The sequence below is a fragment of the Poecilia reticulata genome, linkage group LG2, assembly GCF_000633615.1.
Source record: "Poecilia reticulata strain Guanapo linkage group LG2, Guppy_female_1.0+MT, whole genome shotgun sequence".
In the NCBI taxonomy this organism is placed as follows: Eukaryota; Metazoa; Chordata; class Actinopteri; order Cyprinodontiformes; family Poeciliidae; genus Poecilia; species Poecilia reticulata.
In genome coordinates, this window is record NC_024332.1 from 16,940,241 (window position 1) to 16,961,451 (window position 21,211).

Here is a 21,211-nt window from a genome sequence, read left to right on the forward strand (position 1 = left end):
CTCATCTCTGGTCATATTTATTACTGATCTTACATTACATGAATAAATATTAAGCCTATAGATCAGTGTTTCTCAACCCTGGTCCTCTCCTCCCCCCTGTCCTGCATGTTTTAGGTATTTCCCTTCTGCCACACACCTGAATTGTATCTGGGTGATTAACAGGCTTTGACGGTCATGCAATCATTTGAATCAGCTGTTCTGGAATAGAGGCACATCTAAAACATGCAGAGCAGGGGGGCAGTGAGGACCAGGGATGAGAAACACTGCTATAGACTAAATTAATATCACTGACCAAACAATACAACTATCTTATGTGGAGCTTCTTGTCTTGTAACTAAATAAATACTTTGCAATAAAGCTACAACGCAGTTATCAGGGCTCCGAGTGAGTTATTTTAATTCAAAGTTTATTTGTTAGTCTTTAGGATTTTCTACAACTTGTAGGTTGTTGTGTTGGGGAAAGGGGTCAATTTTAGGTACATAAAAAACCACGTATTGTTATAAAATGAGGTTACCGAAATCACTCACGTTAGGGCTGATATTATTAATCAATGCAAAAATTATGATTTGTTTATCTTGTAACTAAAAGCCAAAAGCAAGTAAATTATCCCAGAAATCAAATACTATGGGTTTAAAATGTATTTGTACCTTTTAACCATCGCAGAGTTAAGACGAAAGTAAATGTGCAGTTATGCTTATGACATTTTGTGAATCAAAATCGTGCTGTTCAAGTTTTCGCTTCATTATGCTGTCCTTGAGTAAATTTAAGATAAGGTCATTGGTCATTTTGTATCTATTTACATCATTATTGCTCTCATCAGTTGTTAAAAATGATGCAATATTTATCCTATTCCATTTATTAGGACCTGACAAACGATACTATTCTGTTTAGTCATTTAGTTCCTTAAATTATTTATGTCTCTCACGGGGAAATAAGATTTCTCTAATAAAATCATTTGAACACTTAATTAATTGAATCTCGGTCAACCTAACCCGAATTGACACAGTTTTGCAAACCAATCAGAAGGTTGAGCTATATTCTAGCAAGGTTGTGAGAGCGTACAGGTTGAGCATGCAGTAAGGCTTCAAAATAAGAGATTTAATTTTCTGTTTTGGAGTTAGAAAGGTTTTGATCTTAAATAAACAAAGTAGCTAATGTTGTAAAATAAAATTATAGAACATTATAAGGAACTCAAGATATGAAAATAAAGCGGGAGAATAAGCAGTATTTGTGATAATTCACAGAGACGACACATTATTCTGAAACTCTTTCTCCGGAAGTAAGAAGCAGCCCACTCCAATAGACGCCTATTTAGTAGTATTGTAGCTGGCTGCTTGCTATCAAAACAAGAAGAAAAAGCTTTGACAGTAACATGAAGTGATGTTCTGTTTGTGATTAGTAGATTATATTTCATTCAGAAGTGAGACTAAGCTCATTTGGACACCGAGAAATGTTAGTTTTTGGACACTCAGGGTTCGGCAGGAGTGTATTTAACCAGGTTTGATTTTCATCGACGAGTCGGTAGAAACGCAGCATGTTTGCCGCCTGACAACTTGTGACTTGGGCTTTAAAAGTGTTAAAAGTGCGAATTTGCAGTAATGGCCTCGTCGCTGGGTTGCTTCAACGGTCCGGAGGTGCTGGAGGACGTGAACCACGCTCTGGGCTTGATGCACGAGCTGAAACTGATGTACGACTCTCGGTTGCTCTGCGACGTTACCATCGGGGTTGAGTGTAATGATGATGAGGAAGAGGAGGAATCGCTGGAGCAGCGCGAGGGAGGAAGAGTTGACGTGGGTCAAGTGTTTCTGTGCAGCCGCAACGTCCTGGCCGCTGCCAGCCCGTACTTCAAGAGCATGTTCACGGGCGGGCTGAACGAGAGCGCCCAGGAGCGGGTGCTCATCCGCGGCGTGGACTCTGGATCCATGTCGGTCATCATCGATTACTGCTACACGGGCAAGGTGACCATCACGGAGAGCAACGCGCAGAGGCTGTACGCGGCGGCCAACATGCTGCAGCTGGAGTACATCCGGAAAGCCTGCTCCGGCTTCATGAGCAGGAGGCTGGATCACTCCAACTGCGTGGGGATGCTGAAGTTTGCGGACACCTACGACAATCCGGAGTTAAAGGAGAACGCCCAAGCCTTCATTGCCAAGAACTTCTATCAGGTGTTTAACGGAGGGGATCTGTGCGAACTGAACTCGGATCAGTTTAAGGAACTGTTGTCTCTCGATACTTTGGACGTGGACTGTGAGAAGACGGTGTGCTCTGCAGCTATGCAGTGGCTGGAGGTGAACGCACCTGTGGATAAAGAGGACACCCTGCAGGTGCTGAAGTGTGTGCGCTGGAGCTTGTTCTGCGAGAAGGACAAGTGTTACCTGGAGAGCCTCGCGGCGAGCCCTTTAATCGAGACATACCTGGCATCTTTCTTCAGCAGGTCTGCGGAGGACGGCTGCGCCATGTCTGCGCCTCTGGACGCACTGAAACACAGAATAGGCGTGAGCGCGAAGGAGATGATCCTCTTCTTTGGCCTGCCCAACGACAACATCATGTGCTGCGACCCTTACTCCGACGACCTGTATTTCATGGCTCCGCCTTTGGAAGATCTCAGCAGTCAAGATTACAAACGCTCCACCATGGAGTCGCTTATCGTTTGCGCCACGCCGGACAACAACTTGTACTTGGCTTCCCACCTTTCCAAACACTTCTGGCTGTACAATCCAGTCCTCAACAGCTGGCAGGAGTTGGCGGAGAGGCTGCTGGGCAGAATCCACTCGGGGATGGGCTACCTGAACGGCCACGTGTACCTTCTGGGAGGAAGAAATCCAGTCACAGACGCCCGATTAAAGGAGGTGGAGTGCTACAGCATCCAGAGGAACCAGTGGACGTTGGTGGCCCCGCTGCCTCACTCTTTGGGGAAAATGCAAGTGGTGGCTCTGCACGATCACCTGTACGTGGTGAACAAAAGGAGGATGCTCTGCTACGACCCCAAGAGAAATCGCTGGCGCCACTGTGGCTCGCTCAGAAGGGACAAGCTTCACAAGGCCTGCGTCTTCCAGGAGCAGATCGTCTGCGTGTGCGACATCCCCGTGGTCAAAGCCTACAGCCCGGCAAGAGGTGAGTGGAAGAGGCTGGGGGACATCCCCATCGACAGCCGAGCGCTCAACTACCAGGTGATCCAGCACAGCGGCAAGCTGCTGCTCCTCACGCAGACACTGCTACAGCACAACAAGAACAGGGTCCTCATCCACGAGTACGACTCCGCTCGGGACGCGTGGAAGAACATCATGGCGGTGTACGTGTCCACCCTGGGGCCCGTGTGCGTGTCGACGCGCGTGTACCCGGCGTGCCTCGGGTCCGCTCACTGCTTCTCCACGGAGGAGGACGACGACAGCGGCTCCAGCGCCGACTGGGACCTGGACGGCTTAACGGATGCAGACTCCGATTCCGGCAGCTCCAGTTCGTTCTCTGATGAGAACTGGTAGGGAACCGATGTTCCCTTGTCAAAAGAAGTGTTTATTTATAATGGCTATTTATTTTTTATTGGGGGATTTTTGTTTGCCACTGGTGAGGTTTTAGTATTAAAGCAGCCATTTAACTTGAACACATAAGTTAAGGACTGGGAGGTTATTTTTCTTTTTTTTTCACCCACTTACAGTATTATATCACTTTGAGATTAAGTAAATACAGCAAATGTCTCTGTTTAATGACAGACCACACAAGGGCATGAATTGGGAGGGAAAAATAGAACATTGTTAAAGGTTTTTACAAATATTCTTAAAAGTGTGACATCCTTTCACTGCCAGCACATGGGATTGACACCTTTTTCTTGCCATTACCTGAACACTACTTTTACCATATATGTGTTATTCCTGCTTTCACAGGGACAACTTTTTTTTTTCTTTTTTTTCCCTAAGCTGTTAATTTTTCAGACCTTTTCATTATATGGTTTCCTCAGTGGGATCGTCTGATGCCTACATACACGTGAACAACTTGGGATGAAGTGTGGACTTTAGACATTTGAATTGGTGGTTTCGTCTCATGGTTGGTGCTTTAAGATCTCTCAGATGTATTTGTGTCTGTTTGCGAAACACCAGACTTCATTTGGCTCCTCCAAAGCTGTGGGAACTCTGGAACTACTTTTTTTCCCTATTTATTATTTTTAAACATATGGACACCTATAGAGGGTAGTTTTTAATTATTTATACTCAGAATTTTTCCATAATGACATGTTTTTGATCAAATTTGTGTTTAACTTGAACATACACTCGCACGCCAGCTTCAGATTGGTGTAAAATCAGAATATTGAGGTCTGGCAGCTTAAGTGCCTCTCGTTTATGACTCCAAACTAAACTGGACGAAAAACGGGGCTTTTTCTATGCAGATGATGTGATTCTGCGCTTAGCAAGTGGTTGTAAAATTTTTAGTTTGAAACCACAAAGTCAGTGTTTTGCCGCAGTCTCAGGTTTTGGCTCAGAAGCCTTCTTGCCATGTTCGACTTTCTTTTTGTTGTGATTACGAGTGGCTCATTTTGCGATTATGTATTCAGATCTATGATTTTTGTGTAGAAGGATAATTTAATTTCTGCATTCCAAAATGAAATGAAATTTATTCTTGTTTTGCTTTATCGGCAGTATTTGGTCCAAAATGCTGAGAGATGGTAGGCATTGAACTGCTTTTGGGAGCATAAAATTTATGAAATGCAAGACCAACAAACTGCTTCTGCTTAAACAATCATGATGTGGAGATGAATCGGTATTTCTGTCAGCATACAGCAATGCAACATTAGTATCTGTGGGTTTTATTTTACCCAAAGGGTTCATAGCGATGAGTGTTAGCCTGACTCTACATTTTACTTTTACATTTACTTTTTAGGAGGTGATTTTATTGTATATGTCAAAAATAAACTTGTGTCCAACATATCTAGAAAATGTCATTTTGGGGTCTTTTGTATTAAACCACATGTTTTGAAGTAGACTTCTGACACAGTCTGATCAGTACATGGAAATACAGTACAGAGAACCATGTGTTAACATGGAAAACTGGCTTTCTAAAAAATAAATTACAGCAGTTTTAACAATGAATTTAAACAAAAGATGGACCTTGTGACATGTTTTGATCAGTTGGTAATAAAATAGAACCCATGCTGACTATTAGTGTTTTTCTTGAGGTAAAATTGGAATTTTACCAATTTTACCTCTAAATGGGTAAAATATAGTCACATATTAAAAATCTGAAATAACCATGAAAACTTGAAATTGACTAACTTTAGTGTTTATAGAGCCCACACATGCTCATACTGCACAATTTTAAATATATATATATATATATATGGGGGTGGGCCAAGATTAGATTACCCCTGTATGACCTTGAGATATGATAGTTTTCCATATGGCAGTATAAATTAAAAAAATATAATCAAAATGTGAAAAAGAATAAAGAAAAGCAACTCCTTCAACTACCCAAGATATGTGGAAGTCTTTCATTAAACTATTTAAAAAATATGTTTTAGTGTATAAATGAAATAAAAATTCATTTAATTTAAACAATACAAGTGATGTTCTTTTTCATCATTCATTGCATGTAAAATGTGCACAGTCCGTTTGCTAATTTACCTCAAAGAACTCCCAAAACACCAAAACAATAACCTCAGACAGATTTTGCGTATTTCCAATTATTTCCTCTTGGCTACGGGTGACATCTAGCGACGCTTTTCTAAGTTCTCGCGATATCTTACCGCCGTCCAGACAGCAACGAGATGAGCCATGGCAATAGAAAACAAACCAGAGGAAGAATTTGACACAGTTTTCAGTCTGAATGATTCCCTGGAGCTCTCCTCTCATTCAGAGCATGACTGTGGAAAGGCACGAATCTTCAAGATAATAGTCATAGGAGACTCAAACGTGGGGAAGACGTGCCTGACTTACCGTTTCTGCGGGGGCACTTTCCTGAAAAACCCAGAGGCAACTATCGGGGTGGATTTCAGGGAGAGGACGGTGGTGCTGGACGGAGAGATCATCAAGGTGAGGTGACACACGTTAATAATTATCCACAAGAAACGATAAACGGGCTCTGTCTGGTGTGTTGGGTTTTATTGGAAGATTGGAGGAAAAGCGTTCTAGTCATCACATGAAATAATAGTTTGTTTAATGAAAAACGGGGCTAATGGGCTACGGCATTCCACAATTTAAGATTTTTATATTTTACTTTGACATTTTTTTTCTGTTTACAAAAGTCTATAATTAGAACTGTTCATTCAACAGTTTTCTCTTTGATGTTCTCATCAAAGGAAAACAGGTGCTACATCTCATGACACAATGCCTTGCAAAAATATCAGTATTCGTTACAGTCTCAAACACAAATATGTTTTCTTTGACTCTTACACGCTAAACCTCCAAAAAAAAAAAATGTGTTAGGACTTGTCTCTACCAGCTTTGTGCATTTAGAGACTTGTGTTAATGCCCATTCTTCTTCACAAACGGTCTTGTGTTCAGACAAATAGGAAGGAAAGCATCTATAGACATCCATTTTGTAAGGACTTTGACTAGGCCATTCTAATTCGTGGATTTGCTTTCATTTAAACCTTTCTATTCCTATTCTGTTTACGTTTGCTTTTATGCTGGAAGTGCAAGTTTTAGCTTAATAAGTATATTGGTTGTTTCCCCAGCAATTGGCCTTTGTTGAGTCTACAAAAAAATTGGCCAGTTAACAATTAATCTTCTACTAAATTAGTTGACAGTTATTTTAATAATTGATTAATCACAATTAGTTGCTTCAGCCGTAGTTTCTATTTCTTCTATAAATGCTACGACAAAATACTGTCAACCAGCTCAGTCCCAAATCACATTTCAAAGGCCTTTCATCATCATTATAATACGGATTCTTGAAACCAAACTCCGCAAACCAGACGTTTGTTTTCTCGTCCCGCTTGCTCGGTAAGAAAACGATGGCGTCGCTCTTGCTGTGCGCGCTGAACAACAAATCTGCTTCTGCCTCCTTTTCCAGTTGCAGATTTGGGACACAGCGGGTCAGGAGCGCTTCAGGAAGAGCATGGTGGAGCACTACTACCGCAGCGTTCACGCCGTCATCTTTGTGTATGATGTGACCAATCTGCCATCCTTCGAAAGCATCCCCGAGTGGATTGAAGAGTGCAGCAAACACTCCGTGGGGCCCCTGGTGCCGCGCATCATCGTGGGAAACAAATGTGACCTGAGGGAACATCGGCAGGTGGCCGCCTCTGCCGCCCACTGTCTGGCCGACAGCTACAACTTCCCCCTGTTCGAGACTTCGGCCAAAGACGCCGCTGAGAAAGAGCATGTTGACGCCATCTTTCTGACTTTAGCTTATCGGCTGAAGAGCCACAAGCCCCTGAGACTGAAGCAGCTGAGTGAGAGCTCTGTTAGGGAGCTGAGGAACCAGAGAGAACAGGAAACGACATTTTGTCGGTGCTAAGGTCTGCTGTGGGCTCACCAGGGTGGACAAAGGCCACGGGATCCGTCTGTACATCTGTTTAAAATCAACATTGTCACCAAATTAGTGAGCGGTATTTAAAAGGTAGAAAGAAGCTTTCTGTTGTTTCTAAAATGCTCTCTGGTTGATGTGAGGCACAGGTCATGGTCATGGCAGCAAAGACCGATCGGTAGGAGCAAAAGTTTAACCGATACTTCTACAAAATGCATGAGTCAATGTGGACATGTGTCAAGTATTTGCACTTCAGGAAACGATTATGATCGACAAGAAATGCCTACATCAATCTCTCTCTGGCAGAATTATGTTCCGTCATTGAATTACAATGCAGACTGCTGGACAGAAAATGAAAATAAAGTGTTTAAAGTCACCAAAGCAGATAGAATGACAATGGAACTGTGGTGAAATTTGCAATCAATTTCTTTTTCTGTATGCATTGCAAACACAAGTCTAGAATAATGATACGTATCAATGTTAAGTGGTAAAATGCTGCTACTTTGTAGGTACAAAATATAAATCCATACAGCTGACCTGCAAAACATATCTGGAATAAGCTGTAGTTCCTAGAAATCAACACGAAATGTATCAAACATGACTGATTATTAAGTTGCATGTAAACAGCTTAAACATGTTACAAAAGCATAACAATTTGACTATTTGAGCCTGAGTGATGGGAAAAAAATCCACACTTTGCTATGCATTATTTATAGAACTATAAAGGGAGCTGAAACCTTTGGATCAGTGCAGTGTTGTGATTGTTATAATCAATGTGGCTCTGTTTTGATCATTAAATGTGCAGATGATATCAAAGTAGAGGGACCGTTTCATGGTATTGGAAGCCAAAACAGCTAGAGGGCTGATGCAGGGGCGACCTCAATGAGGACAAAACAAAGGAAACGATCGTCTAGCTCTGAAGGTCATGAGCCAAACACAAAAGCCTCGGCATCAGAGCCCTTCCAGGAGAGAAAGTGAATGGCATTTCATTTATCAGAGTGCGGATCTCTGATGACCTCGCGCTGATCGAAGAACATCACCGCTATTGTGAAATGGGCCAAGCAGAGACTGCAATTTCTGGAGAAACTGAAACCAAAGTCGCTCCTCCCTACCAGCATCTCACATCATCCCACTAGGCTGTGGTTTAGTTGCGGTTTTCGATGAGGTGTTATAGATCTCTTCCCAGAGCAGCATGCAGAGAGTGTAGCAAAAATAAATAAATAAATAAAATTATTAAATTCTGTAAGTTGAGTGTGAAAAGAGTTTTCTAAGGCTCAATTGTATGTCCAGTTAGTAGGAACAGGTTCACCCCCTTGTGGTGTGAACCAGTGGTTATTTTATTACATGGAGTTTTAACTGGATTTACTCATCCCCAGTTTAACATCTGGCCTCATTAGTCATGGTATTTTGCATGGTATTTTGCTTATTATACACTGAACAATTACGTGTTAAAAACGGCAAAATTTATGGAATCTGTTTCTATTTTTGAAAAAAAAAAAAAGTGTTTTCAGTGTTTTCTTGCAATAAGTAAAATTGTGAAAAGCATGATGTATAGAAACTTGTAAAACCTGGACTTGTATTAGGAGTGCTTCTTATTCATTGTATTATATCTATGGACTTTCAGTTAAATTGGCTTTCTTTGGGGGTCTTGTTTGAGTGAGGGGCAGCATTCATGCAAGAACCACCACTGCTCATGATACTCCAGCTGCAATGACAGAAAAAGAGCGCTGCAGTGAATGTGAACGTTAATAGGTAGTTAAAATGTCTCTAGACTATCTTTCAGAGCTAATGCAGGAACAGGGCTCTGAAAAATATTACTTTTTAATTTACTTTTAAAATGATGTCACCAGTTAGATATACAATTAAATGGAAATAAATGAACTTTTGTGTTATTGTTGTCACGACCGATAAGCTCTATTATATGGCGGGCAGCACAGTGGTAACAACGTTGCCTTGCAGCAATATGGTCTTGAGTTTTAATCCTGGCCTGGGATCTTTCTGTTTTAGAGTTTGCATGTTTTCTCAGTACATGCGTGAGTTCTCTCCTGGTTCTCCAGCTTCATCCAAAAACATGTTACTGTTAGTTAATTGGTCTCTAAATTGACCTAAAGTGTAAGTGTGTAAGCTGGTTATTTGTCCTTTGTGCCTCTGTGATGATCTGGCGAGGTTGTACCCCGCCTCTCGCCAGTGGAGATGGGCACCTGCTCCCTGGCGACCCTTCAAGAACAGGCGGAAAATGGACGGATGGAAATAAAATGGGTCTAATGTTGAGACTGTCTCACCCAGATTTTAATATTTGACCTATTTTCAGCGACGACCAGCGGTCATCTCTTGCGTAGCAATAGCCCTGATGAGGCGTTTAATAAACCACGTAAAAAAATAATTATTTCAATTCAGTCCAGTCACTAAAAATGAATAGACTCGTTACATGTGGAATATTAATGTAAATGCACCTTCTCCATCGATTCTTTATCTTTTCTGCCTTCCCAATTAGCCATTCTCTTGATAATCTCTCATTCATGTGCTGTGCTCTCTTCTTTACCATTTTTTTTAACGCGCAAGTGAAAGCATCGCGGGAACCGAGACTGTCCATGTTCTTCACGCGGCGTCTCTCTGCGGCCATGGTAACACCTTGCTCAGCGTTGGACTGCTAATTCATTAACTACCTCACCAACAGCCGCATTTTGTGCAGGTGTAAAGAACACTTTCACAAAAAACGTATTGTTAAATGCACGGTACGTGTCTCTTGTCATTGTCTGCATGTGTGTTTAACGTTCTGTGGGAGGATTGCTTACTGACACACGGCGGCCAGTTGAATTTGTGTTTTGTCTGTCGCCGTCTGGCCGCGAGTTAGCACAAAGCTAACGTAAAAGCAGGTGTAAATATGTTCGTACAGTAATTTGGGTGTTGAATTGCTTTTGTTGCAGTTTTCCGTGCTGTTTGATCACCGCGTTAAAAAAGAAAGGCAAATCAGCGTCTCTTATCAGCTAGCTTATTTTCATGTAGCAGGTGTTGCTGTGTAACTGATAGTAAGCTTCATAATTAATTTAATCTTTTGACCATTTAACATTAATGAGACTTAATGAATTATTGTAGAGTTCCGGGGACTTTTCAGTAGCTAAAATGTGCAAACTCGTTGTTAAATCGCGCAGTTAATTCAGGAAATTGCGTGTTTTTCTTTGCAGCTGTGTATGAAGCATGAATTTGGCAGAGATATGTGACAACGCCAAGAAGGGCCGTGAGTATGCCCTGCTTGGAAACTATGACTCCTCCGTGGTGTACTACCAAGGCGTGATTCAGCAGATCCACAAGCACTCTCAGTCCCTCAGAGATCCAGCTCTGAAAGTTAAATGGCAACAGGTCAGTCAACCTTCCCTTTCACTTTGCATTGATAATAAACTGCAGATCAGCAGGACAAAGGCACAGGAGTCACCCTGGATTACTACTTACTTTCCTTTCTTTTGCATTGTTTGAATGTAGGTTTTTGGGGGTTTTTACTGTCAGGCTAGATATATATTTGGTTCTATTATAAGTCATGATCTCCCATCTAACATGCTGGTTATTGGGTTTCTAGGAGTTTTTCCAATATTGTTCTTATGCAGCCTATAAAGCCATTTTTCCATCCATCTGTCCAAGTATTCACACATACACTTGTCCTTATGCGTCTATCCTTCCATCCATCTACTTGTTCAACTTTTGTCTGTCAACTCTCATCAATTTGTCCTTCTCTATATCAATCCATCTGTCTGTTCATCCTTACCATTTCTGGAATTTGCAGGGTATATTTAAAGCAAGAGCACTAATATATATATATATATATATATATATATATATAGTTGTCACTAACTGGACATAAAAATAACTTTTGTACTTGCACTTTGGCCAAATGCCCAAGCTGATTTCAGCCTGAAAAACATGGAAAATCTGCAGGAACCCTGTAATGTTTTTTTTTCTTTCTAATTTTATGCACATTTTCTAAAGACTTTGAAATATAAATAAAACTAAATAATAAAAAGACTATACATTTATAAAATTTGTGAAAATACAGGAATGCATGAGGAAGATTAAGCTGTAACTGTTAACACTGTGAATTTAAATTAGTTCCCTGAGCTGAGTAAAAGAGTCCCTTGTGCTTGACTCTCTCTCAGTTGGAGAGCTGGACAACACAACAGGAAATGACCCCAGATCATGAACAGAGCATTGAACCCCACCCCCGCACCCCCATCCCCTGCGAATCTGAAACAAGACAGACATCCAGTAGCCACTCAACATAAGTGGGTAGAAGCCCTGTTGAAAACATCTGAAGAGTGAAGAAAGCTGTGATTACATAAAGCTACAAAAGTGATTTTTCTTAGGGGTTGCTATAAAAGTACAGCACAAAGAGCTCTTGGATCAAGACCGATGCATTCAGAGCAGAGATTCTCAAGACTTTTTCTAACAGCTACCACTTCAGTAAATACTGTACCCAGATTTCCGTTTTGAAATGCGTTTTAAAATAGTACTTTTTATAGGATATGGACTTATTTGTGTTATGCTGTAAAAAGAAAAACAAATCGTTTCTGTCACATATTTACTCCGAAGTTGTAATTTTTGAGTTTTAAGATGGAAAAATAAACAAAAATGCCACTAGAAGTTAGACTTCTTAGTGGAAACGTCAGAAGTTTCTCACCTCTACCTCAAAATCCAATATGGCTGCCTGACATGTACATTTACCTGATAGCTTTGGTGGAAAAATTATCATCTGATAATTTGCATCTTATCAAATCAGTTACAATGCTGCTACAGTGGCAAACAGTAGAGAAATACATTGATATTGGTTTAAACTGCTAATATTTGTTAGAATGGCCACTCATCTTATCAGTTAGCAAACTCAACTGGTTTTCAAACTCGACCAATTAAGTTGGGTTGGATGTCGTTCCTTGACTCGTTCTGTTTTAACTTGATGTAAATGGAACTGATCGTGACTCATTGTTGTCCATTTCTTCACAGTTTATGTATTTGTACTAACCTTAAAAATAATTTGGACTTGACAACCATAGGTAGAGATTCTGTCAGTAGCTTTTTTTTTTCCAGCTATCAAGTGTTCAAATCATATGTTGCTAATATTCCTGAATCTGTAAATTAAACTTCACTTGTCCAAACATGCCTACACACATTAGAGGCTGTTTTTTTTTTACTTAATGTTAAGATTAAGTTAAAATAAATAATCTTCTTCCTTCTGTGTGTGAGCAGCTCAGACAGGAACTGACAGAGGAATATGAGCAGGTGAAAAGCATCATGGGAACACTTGAGAGCTTCAAGTCCGAGAAACCAGTCGACATCCTTGTCCCTCTGGAGCGGCCAGAGGACCCGGCAGTTTGGCCCCCACCCATCCCAGTGGAACACAGGCGAGTGACGTTGTACCTGAATTGACTATGTGACAAAACGACACACTAAATTCCACAGTGTGGGATTTTGCATAGTCGGGTTTTATCTCTATAGTCTCCACTACATCACTATTCCACTTACAGATCTGGTTTTGAATGTTGGGGGGTGATTTCCTGTTTATTATTATTACCACCACTGTTTGCCTATCAGAAATGATCGTTGGTATGTTTAACCATCTGTGTATTTGTAGGAATCCTGTTGTGGTAAAGAGGCCTAACAGCGCAATAAAGCAGCACAGGAAGGAATCTCCTGGCATGCAGCACCGAGGAGCAGGAGGACGCGTTCACGCCAACCCCAAAGCAGAGCGGCAGGCCAACAGAGCCACAAAGGCCAAAGATGATAAGGTCTGACAGCTGTTGCTCATGTTTCGGTTGACCAGTAAATTAACATAGGGTGTTAAAGGAAACATTTTTTTTTTTCAGCAGGGTAAGAAAGTGGATCCTTTGGCGGAAGGAGAACAGAAGAAGTTTGATGGTACTGGGTATGACAGCGACTTGGTGGACTCACTAGAGAGAGACATCGTCTCCCGCAATCCTAATGTACACTGGTGGGTTTCGTGTGTACTTCTTTACATGTTTTGCTATTTTGATCGATTTTTTTTTTTTTTTTTTGTTCTGCTCTCTGACTATTTTTTTTTCTGTGATTTGTAGGGATGATATTGCTGATTTGGAAGACGCTAAGAAGCTTCTGAGAGAGGCTGTAGTGCTGCCCATGTGGATGCCTGACTTTTTCAAGGGAATTCGTCGACCGTGGAAGGTAGGTCTGCTGCACCGTCAAAAATATTGATACCCCTTTAGAATTTTTAAATTTTTTTTGTATGTTTTCATTTCAGTTTATATTACTTTATTTATTTTGTTACCAATAAAAATCTGAAAGATGTGACATGCATTTCTATTGATCTTCCCCCATTAGATTGACATACCTAAATAAAATGATTTGCAAAATTTTAGCCTCAGTCAATGAACATACTCCAAAAGACTTGCAGTGAAAGCTGGTTCTGCAAAGCATCGACTCAACATTCAGAGATGAATTTGACATTCTTTTCATATTTTTGGCAAAAAGGTTTATGTATCACTTTCTACCTTTGTAAAATGTACACTACTTTGTGTTTTTAGGTTTGTCACATACAGTTTTTGAAAATATTTTAGGTTTATGAATGAATTTGTTCGTGCATGATGTGTTCACACAGTTCCAAGTACTTATTAATGCCAGACATGTATGAGATGAGTGGATTGGCTCTGTTTATATGTGCTGCGCCCAACTTCTTTGCTTTAATCTATTTTATTGTAATTTATCTAAATCGTTTGAACCCCCATGTTTTCTCCCTGTCGACATCTTATGTGTCGGCCTCTCTTTAGCCTCATCATGTGAGACCTTTTCCCTTCAGGCCTGCCATTTGAGAGTCAACAATTTACTGTGTTTTACAAGAGCTCAGTTCTTATCGTTTTTCTACTGTATGCACACATACGTAAGCATTTCAGGCTGAAAACAAAGCAGTGCTTATTTCTCTTAGAATGCTGCAAATGGAGCAAAATGTTAGTTCAGAAGGAGAGTGTCATTAGTTTTAACATTCAGCCACATTTGTCCTTGGAGTTTATAACCATTATGCTGATAGTCTTTTCCGTTTGTAAACATGTGGCTAGAATTTTAAGACTTCAATACATACAAATGAACTAAAACACTTCCTGTATAGTCTAATATGTAAAATCTAATATTTGTTTTCCTATATGCGGTTGGCATTTCAGATGCAGTTAAACAGTTTTCTTATCTTATTACCAGAATGCTGCTTTTTCTTTATATTTTGTTTTTTTTGTTTTAAAATTCCTAATTGTGGCCTATGAGTACTTTCAACAAGACAATTTTATCCTGGGTGGCAAAACTCTTGGACACAGTGCCACAGATGGAGGATTTCAAGGTGATTTCTTTGTTTTGTTTTACCAATCAAATAAAAAAAATTGGAAGTGGGAAGGGACAAACCAACACAATTAAACAGAATAGTTAAAATGTATTAACCCAATTTAACAATGCAATACTGTCTCTCCATAACCCAAATAGAGTAGCAAATGCAAATAATTGTGCATGTTTGTAGATGGTGGAAAAATTTGACAAGTGGCTTAAAAGAGACAAATATTCAGCTAGTGACTGTGTCTGCTGTGCACGCGACTTAGATTTAAATCATTATTTTTACAATACGTTCCATGGAAAAAATTCTTTTGTTACCAGTGAAACGATAAAAAAGGCTGCGTTTCCTTAGTTCCAGCTTCTGGAATCAGATTTTCTAGTTAAGCTCGTCGTTTTAAACTCTGATGATGGAAATGCTTCCTCTGAGTGAGGAAGCATCATTGTTATGTTATCCCTTCATAACAATTACGTTTAGGAGTCATCCTCAGGCACCCAGCCCTGGATTGTAGATCCTCCCAGTGTGACTGCCGATCAGCTACCTTCAATTACCTGCAACAGTCTTATCTGATTATTTTCGTTTTTTACATCGTTCTCCTCAGGGCGTACTAATGGTTGGCCCTCCAGGAACCGGAAAGACAATGTTAGCCAAAGCCGTGGCCACAGAATGTGGGACTACTTTCTTCAACGTGTCCTCCTCCACCCTCACCTCCAAATACAGGGGCGAGTCAGAGAAACTTGTCCGCCTGCTGTTTGAAATGGTGAGTGTTTCTGCAGACTGCTTTACTGGCTGGAATATTAAACATTTCCAACCTGTCTCTGCATGCATGTATAAAAAACTGTTTTCATCTTTTTTTTTCTTCTTTTTTTTTCCTTAGGCTAGATTCTACGCTCCAACAACTATCTTCATCGATGAAATTGACTCCATCTGTGGCAGAAGAGGGACGTCAGACGAACACGAAGCCAGCCGGCGTGTTAAATCAGAACTTCTGATTCAGATGGACGGTTAGTGGACCACAGGGGCGGAGGTGTTGTGTGTTGTAGCTGTTCATTGAGTGGATCAGCCAAGAAAAAAAAAAAGTGGATTCACAGTATAAAACCTGCCACAATGTGAGCTTTTATACTTTTAGAATTAGAACTACTTTGGTAAAACGTCATTTGTAATTCTGCGAGTTTTTCAGGTGTTGGCGGAGCCTTGGAAAACGATGACCCCTCTAAAATGGTGATGGTGCTCGCCGCCACGAACTTCCCCTGGGACATCGACGAGGCGTTGCGGCGACGGCTGGAGAAGCGGATCTACATCCCGTTGCCCACAGGTGACCTTTCAAGCCACCGGCGTCCAACTCGTTTCCACACAAGACGAGGACGACGCATACTGATGGATCCATTCCCTGTTGAAGCCTCGCCTTAACGTCTGACCCGTTCTGTCCGCATGTAGCTGTGGGCCGTGTGGAGCTTTTAAAGATCAACCTGAGGGAAGTGGAATTGGCTCCCGACGTCAACCTCGACCWCATAGCGGAAAAGATTGAGGGATACTCGGGAGCGGACATCACCAACGTCTGCAGGTTTGTACATACTCGGGACAACTTGATCAGATGTTACGCTTGAAGATCTATCTTGTAGAATACACAGCAATGTGAATGCTGTCTTAAACTTCATCCTCTAGTATTCGGAACCTTCTTTAAAACAGTTGTAAAATGTGTTCGCACACAGTGGTGTTGGCATTTATCAGCAAGGACATGAAAACTGATCAGTTAGAGGCTGGGACAGAGGCTAACTTTCCAATAGCACAACAAGCCCAAACATGAAGCCAGAGCTTCAGGGAAAATCTAACTCATAATCTAATCTGTGGCCGGACTTGGAAAATTGATGTTCACAGAGGTTCTTTATCCTGTGTGACTGAACTCGAGCTGATTTACACAAAACAAATGGGCAAAAGTTTCACTCTCTAGTTGTGAAGCCTGACTAGAAAGGCACCACACAGTTTTGTGATATTTAGGTGTAAAAATATGTTGAAAACATTGAATCCATTTCACAATTTTTCATTTCATTGTGTTGACCTTTCTCCCATGTAAAATCCCAATAAAAATCCAGCTTGTTTAAAATTCTTGATTAAAAAAACCCACACATAACAACTCTTTATGCAACAGAACTCGGTAAATCACATTAAGGATTTGCAGTATGATGTGACTGACCCAAGGTGAGTACTGACGGCTGAAAATCTAGAGGTTCAGTCCAGCACTCAGAATCGTGTAACCAGACTGTTCATTTTTATTTTTTATTTTCTGCTCTATGTTGGAAACCAATCACAAATAAATTTAGTTATTTGATTTTTTTCCCCCCACATTTATTAGTCTGTTTTACGTAGTTAACCTTAATATACCGACATGAATTCTATTTTAAATTCTTGTCACTTAATGACCAGCTTCAGCTTTTACCAAAAAAAATAAATAAATTCAGCAAAAATGTTTAATTATCTACAAAGTTTTATTTAAAACAGAAAAACAGAAATTATTCCTACTAGTGCTGAAATAAAAGTCCTGTTATTAATGCTTAGCGATTAAACTTAATTTTATGCAAAAACAAAATATTTTTGAGCAACTCATTTCTCGTAATATTTCTATTACTTGTGTTTCTTTCCGATCGGAAAACTTTTTTACTTTCTTGTAAAAAAGGAAATGGTTAAAAAAAGGTTGTCATTAAACCACGTAACTGGCAGTTCCCAGCAACAGATGGGAGAGGTGCACCACTCTCACATCTCTCTTTTCCATTTTCGGAAATGAATATTATGTAAATAGATTTAGTTTTCTGTTGGTCTGTGGATTTGTTTTGCAAAAGCTGTGCAGGGGATTTCAGGAATGTTCTGTTCTGAAACTATCTCTGTTCATTTCTGAAATCATTGCTTCAGTGACCTTGTGTACTTCATCTAGGAACAGCCTCTAGCTTTAGGCAGCATTTCTTCATAGAAACCGCCCCATCTTATTTCTGAACATTTAACTATTAAAACACTTGAGTTCCGGGATATCTAGTAACCATCTTTTCTGCCGTGTCTGCATCAGAGATGCATCCATGATGGCCATGCGTCGTCGAATCCAAGGCCTGAGCCCGGAGGAGATACGAGCCCTGTCTAAAGACGAGCTGCAGATGCCCGTCACCATGGAGGATTTCACTACGACTCTGAAGAAGATCTCAAAATCCGTCTCTGCCGCAGACCTGGAAAAATACGAATCCTGGATGGCAGAGTTTGGCTCCGTATAGAGAATACATGCAAACTCGCACAGTTGGACCAGAGGGTTGAAAAGAGAATTCCCAGCTTTGAAGTGTAAAGGCTTTGAAGAGGAGGAGAACTGTAGAGTGAGCCAAGAAGCACATCAGGGATGTTAGAGTTCACATCAGAAGGCTGGCATCTTTGACAGAGCTTCATAAAAACTTTGAGAAGCTCCACTTCTGCTTTTTTACACCCCCCCCCTCTCCCCCTCCCGCCCTTTGCACTATATAGGAAGACTTCTGATATCTTCCACCTGGGTAACCTGAGGGATGTCAATATTATTAAGCTAAACATTTCTGACCTAAGAAAGATCTAGTAGTTGCCTAATAGTCAAAGATGGGAAAAATTGATTTGTTCTTGTGAGACATTCAATCTTGTTCACCTCTCATTAAAAAGGAAAAAAAAAAGTCTAGCATACAGCATTGGACCTTACATCTGATGAATTGATGTACAATAAATCTACAATTGTAATCAATACTTTAAAAAGAAACTGCTAACAATGCATCATCCAAACAAAGCTGTGTCACTTTTTACAGCAAAGGCAACTGTTGACATTTTTTTTTTTTAGCAAAGTTCAAATTGTCACTAACTCCACAAGAAAGTGGTCAGCTTTGCATTTGCAAGATGTTCTACAAAGCATAAAGTTTATGTAGCATAATTCAACACTCAGACTCAAGTATTGTAATAAATTGCTGTTGGCAACTTAAATCTGTTGTATTTGTATGAAGTCTTACTTCATTCATAAAGATTGTTGTCTTAAAGAACTGTGTATATAATTATATATATATATATATTCAGCACTTTAAATATATTTTCTTAAAACTTCCGTGTGTTGACTACTGACTGAACTCTTGCGTTTTAGTGATATGTGTTTGCTTTGTTGTGATTATTTTGTTGAGCTTTTTTTTTATTTGTCTTCAGTTTTAGATTAAATTTGGACAAACAAATATATGTAGAGCATACAAATGTGTTTGCTTACTTGTTGTTTTTTTTTGTTTTTGTTTTTTTAAATAAAAAGAAAAATTAGTTTTGACCTCAAACCTTGCCTGCTTCAGTTCACCTGTGGTGTACCGCAAGGCTTCATTCCTGAAAATGACATTTATATGATCCCAAAAAATAGACCTAGTTTATTTTTAGTAGGGTATGTCATTCTGAATGTGTCTCCACGGGTCTCTGGACAAGCAGTTCATCCAAAACAGTGAAGCCAGGAGTCCTGACCATCACCAGCTTAAACTGTGTTTTACAAATAAACTTGCCTCGCCTTAAAATAGAAATAGGATAGGTTTTCATGGTACTATAACATTGACTGCGGTATTTAATTTTGGGTATTGGTTGCTTAAAGTCAACAAGTATGTTTTTAGATTTTCATACACATCACAGTTGTTGAACAGGCAGCAGCTCAGTTGTTAATAGGAATGCATGTATCATAAACTTTGGCTTAGAGAATGACTTCCATAAGTCATATGAGACAAATGAATAATGTAACGGAGACTGACCTGGTCTGGGAGCCATGCAAGCCACTTGATCACTCAGACTCTTTTATTACACAGCCATGCTGTGTTGTAGCCTGATACGCGACTGAATATTTAACCTCTTCCCCTCTGTTTACACGGAGCAGTGACAGATATAGAAGTCTGGTACATTTTGTTTTAATGTTTGCAATGTTTGTCGCACTGGAATGGCAACGTGTGGAATGAAAACCTGATCAATTAAGTTCAACATTAATGCAAACTTTGATTGTACCAATTATGCGTTCATGCTACACCTCGGATTCAGGAAGAGCAGTGTGGTTTTCATTCTGGTCGTGGAACACTGGACCAGCTCTACACCCTCAGCAGGGTCCTGGAGGGTGCATGGGAGTTCGCCCAACCAGTCTACATGTGTTTTGTGGACTTAGAGAAGGCGTTCGACCGTGCCCCCAGGGGGGCATTGTGGGGAGTTCTCCGGGCGTATGGGGTACCGGGCCCTTTGATACGGGCTGTCAGGTCCCTGTATGACCAGTGTCAGAGTCTGGTCCGCATTGCCGGCAGTAAGTCGGGCTCCGCCAAGGCTGCCCTTTGTCACAGATTCTGTTCATTACTTTCATGGACAGAATTTCTAGGCGAGCTGAGGTGTTGAGGGGATCCGTTTTGGTGGCCTTAGGATCGCATCTCTGCTTTTTGCAGATGATGTGGTCCTGTTGGCTTCATCAGATCGTGATCTGCAGCTCTCACTGGAGCTGTTCGCGGCCGAGTATGAAGCGGCCGGGATGAGGCTCAGTGCCTCCAAATCTGAGGCCATGGTCTTGTGCCGGAAAAGGGTAGAGTGCCTTCTCCGGGTCGGGGGGGTCGTCCTGCCTCAAGTGGAGGAGTTTAAGTATCTGGGGATCTTGTTCACGAATGAGGGAAGAAGGGAGCAGGAGATCGACAGGCAGATTGGGGCAGTGTCTCCCGTGAAGCGGGCGCTGTACCGGTCCGTCGTGGTGAAAAGAGAGCTGAGTCAAAAAGCGAAGCTCTCGATTTACCGGTCGATATACGTTCCCACCCTCATCTATGGTCATGAGCTTTGGGTCATGACCGAAAGAACGAGATCACGGATACAAGCGGCCGAAATGGGTTTCCTCCGCAGGGTGGCTGGGCTCTCCCTTAGAGATAGGGTGAGAAGCTCGGTCATCCGGGAGGGACTCAGAGTAGAGCCGCTGCTCCTCCACGTCGAGAGGAGCCAGTTGAGGTGGCTTGGGCATCTGGTAAGGATGCCTCCTGGACGCCTCCCTGGTGAGGTGTTCCAGGCATGTTCCACAGGGAGGAGGCCTCGGGGAAGACCCAGGACATGCTGGAGGGACTATGTCTCTCGGCTGGCCTGGGAATGCCTTGGGATTCCCCCGGAGGAGCTGGAAGACGTGACTGGGTAGAGGGAAGTCTGGGCCTCCCTTCTGAAGCTGCTGCCCCCGCGACCTGACCCCGGATAAGCGGCAGAAAATGGATGGATGGCTACACCTTTCCTTGAACTCTGTTTTTTTTTCATTCTGAAATATGATTATTCAACATGTTTTAGCTGATTCCATCAAGAACACTGAACTCTATCTTCAGCTGCTCTCCTGAAGTTTTGTGATTTTTTATTGCTGCATTCTAAGATAGCAAATATTCTGCTTTTATGTTGTCTTTCATATCTCTTTGTTCA

At 41.1% G+C, this 21,211-nt stretch overlaps 3 protein-coding genes across 7 annotated transcripts; all 3 read left to right on the forward strand.

Annotated features, from left to right (window-relative positions):
- The first annotated feature begins 1,279 nt into the window (after positions 1-1,279).
- On the forward strand, positions 1,280-4,919 carry kbtbd7 (kelch repeat and BTB (POZ) domain containing 7). The gene has a single exon (XM_008433764.2). It carries the CDS (start codon positions 1,599-1,601, stop codon positions 3,480-3,482), a length of 1,884 nt encoding a protein of 627 aa, XP_008431986.1. The 5' UTR covers positions 1,280-1,598; the 3' UTR covers positions 3,483-4,919.
- Positions 4,920-5,729: 810 nt separating this feature from the next.
- LOC103479386 (ras-related protein Rab-33B) lies at positions 5,730-8,202 on the forward strand. Its single transcript, XM_008433774.1, has 2 exons — positions 5,730-6,020; positions 7,003-8,202. Exons 1-2 carry the CDS (start codon positions 5,763-5,765, stop codon positions 7,447-7,449), a joined length of 705 nt encoding a protein of 234 aa, XP_008431996.1. The 5' UTR covers positions 5,730-5,762; the 3' UTR covers positions 7,450-8,202.
- A 1,815-nt stretch (positions 8,203-10,017) lies between these two features.
- Positions 10,018-19,092, forward strand: katnal1 (katanin p60 subunit A-like 1). 5 transcript variants are annotated; one of them, XM_008433797.2, is made up of 11 exons: positions 10,018-10,197; positions 10,644-10,818; positions 12,691-12,845; positions 13,076-13,229; positions 13,308-13,432; positions 13,536-13,641; positions 15,387-15,545; positions 15,663-15,789; positions 15,966-16,100; positions 16,223-16,349; positions 17,844-19,092. In XM_008433797.2, exons 2-11 carry the CDS (start codon positions 10,657-10,659, stop codon positions 18,040-18,042), a joined length of 1,449 nt encoding a protein of 482 aa, XP_008432019.1. In that variant the 5' UTR covers positions 10,018-10,197; positions 10,644-10,656; the 3' UTR covers positions 18,043-19,092. The 5 variants fall into 5 exon arrangements, with proteins under 5 accessions (XP_008432019.1, XP_008432011.1, XP_017159237.1 ...); XM_008433789.2 differs by having other exon boundaries at positions 10,018-10,193; XM_017303748.1 differs by having other exon boundaries at positions 10,018-10,193; positions 13,311-13,432.
- Positions 19,093-21,211: the final 2,119 nt, after the last annotated feature.

Bases quoted from the DNA above. Each gene is read 5' to 3' on its own strand.
- LOC103479386 (XM_008433774.1), top strand. From the start codon at position 5,763: ATGGCAATAGAAAACAAACCAGAGGAAGAATTTGACACAGTTTTCAGT. The intron at 6,021-7,002 runs GTGAGGTGACAC...CTCCTTTTCCAG, and splicing joins TGGACGGAGAGATCATCAAG to TTGCAGATTTGGGACACAGC.
- kbtbd7 (XM_008433764.2), top strand. From the start codon at position 1,599: ATGGCCTCGTCGCTGGGTTGCTTCAACGGTCCGGAGGTGCTGGAGGAC.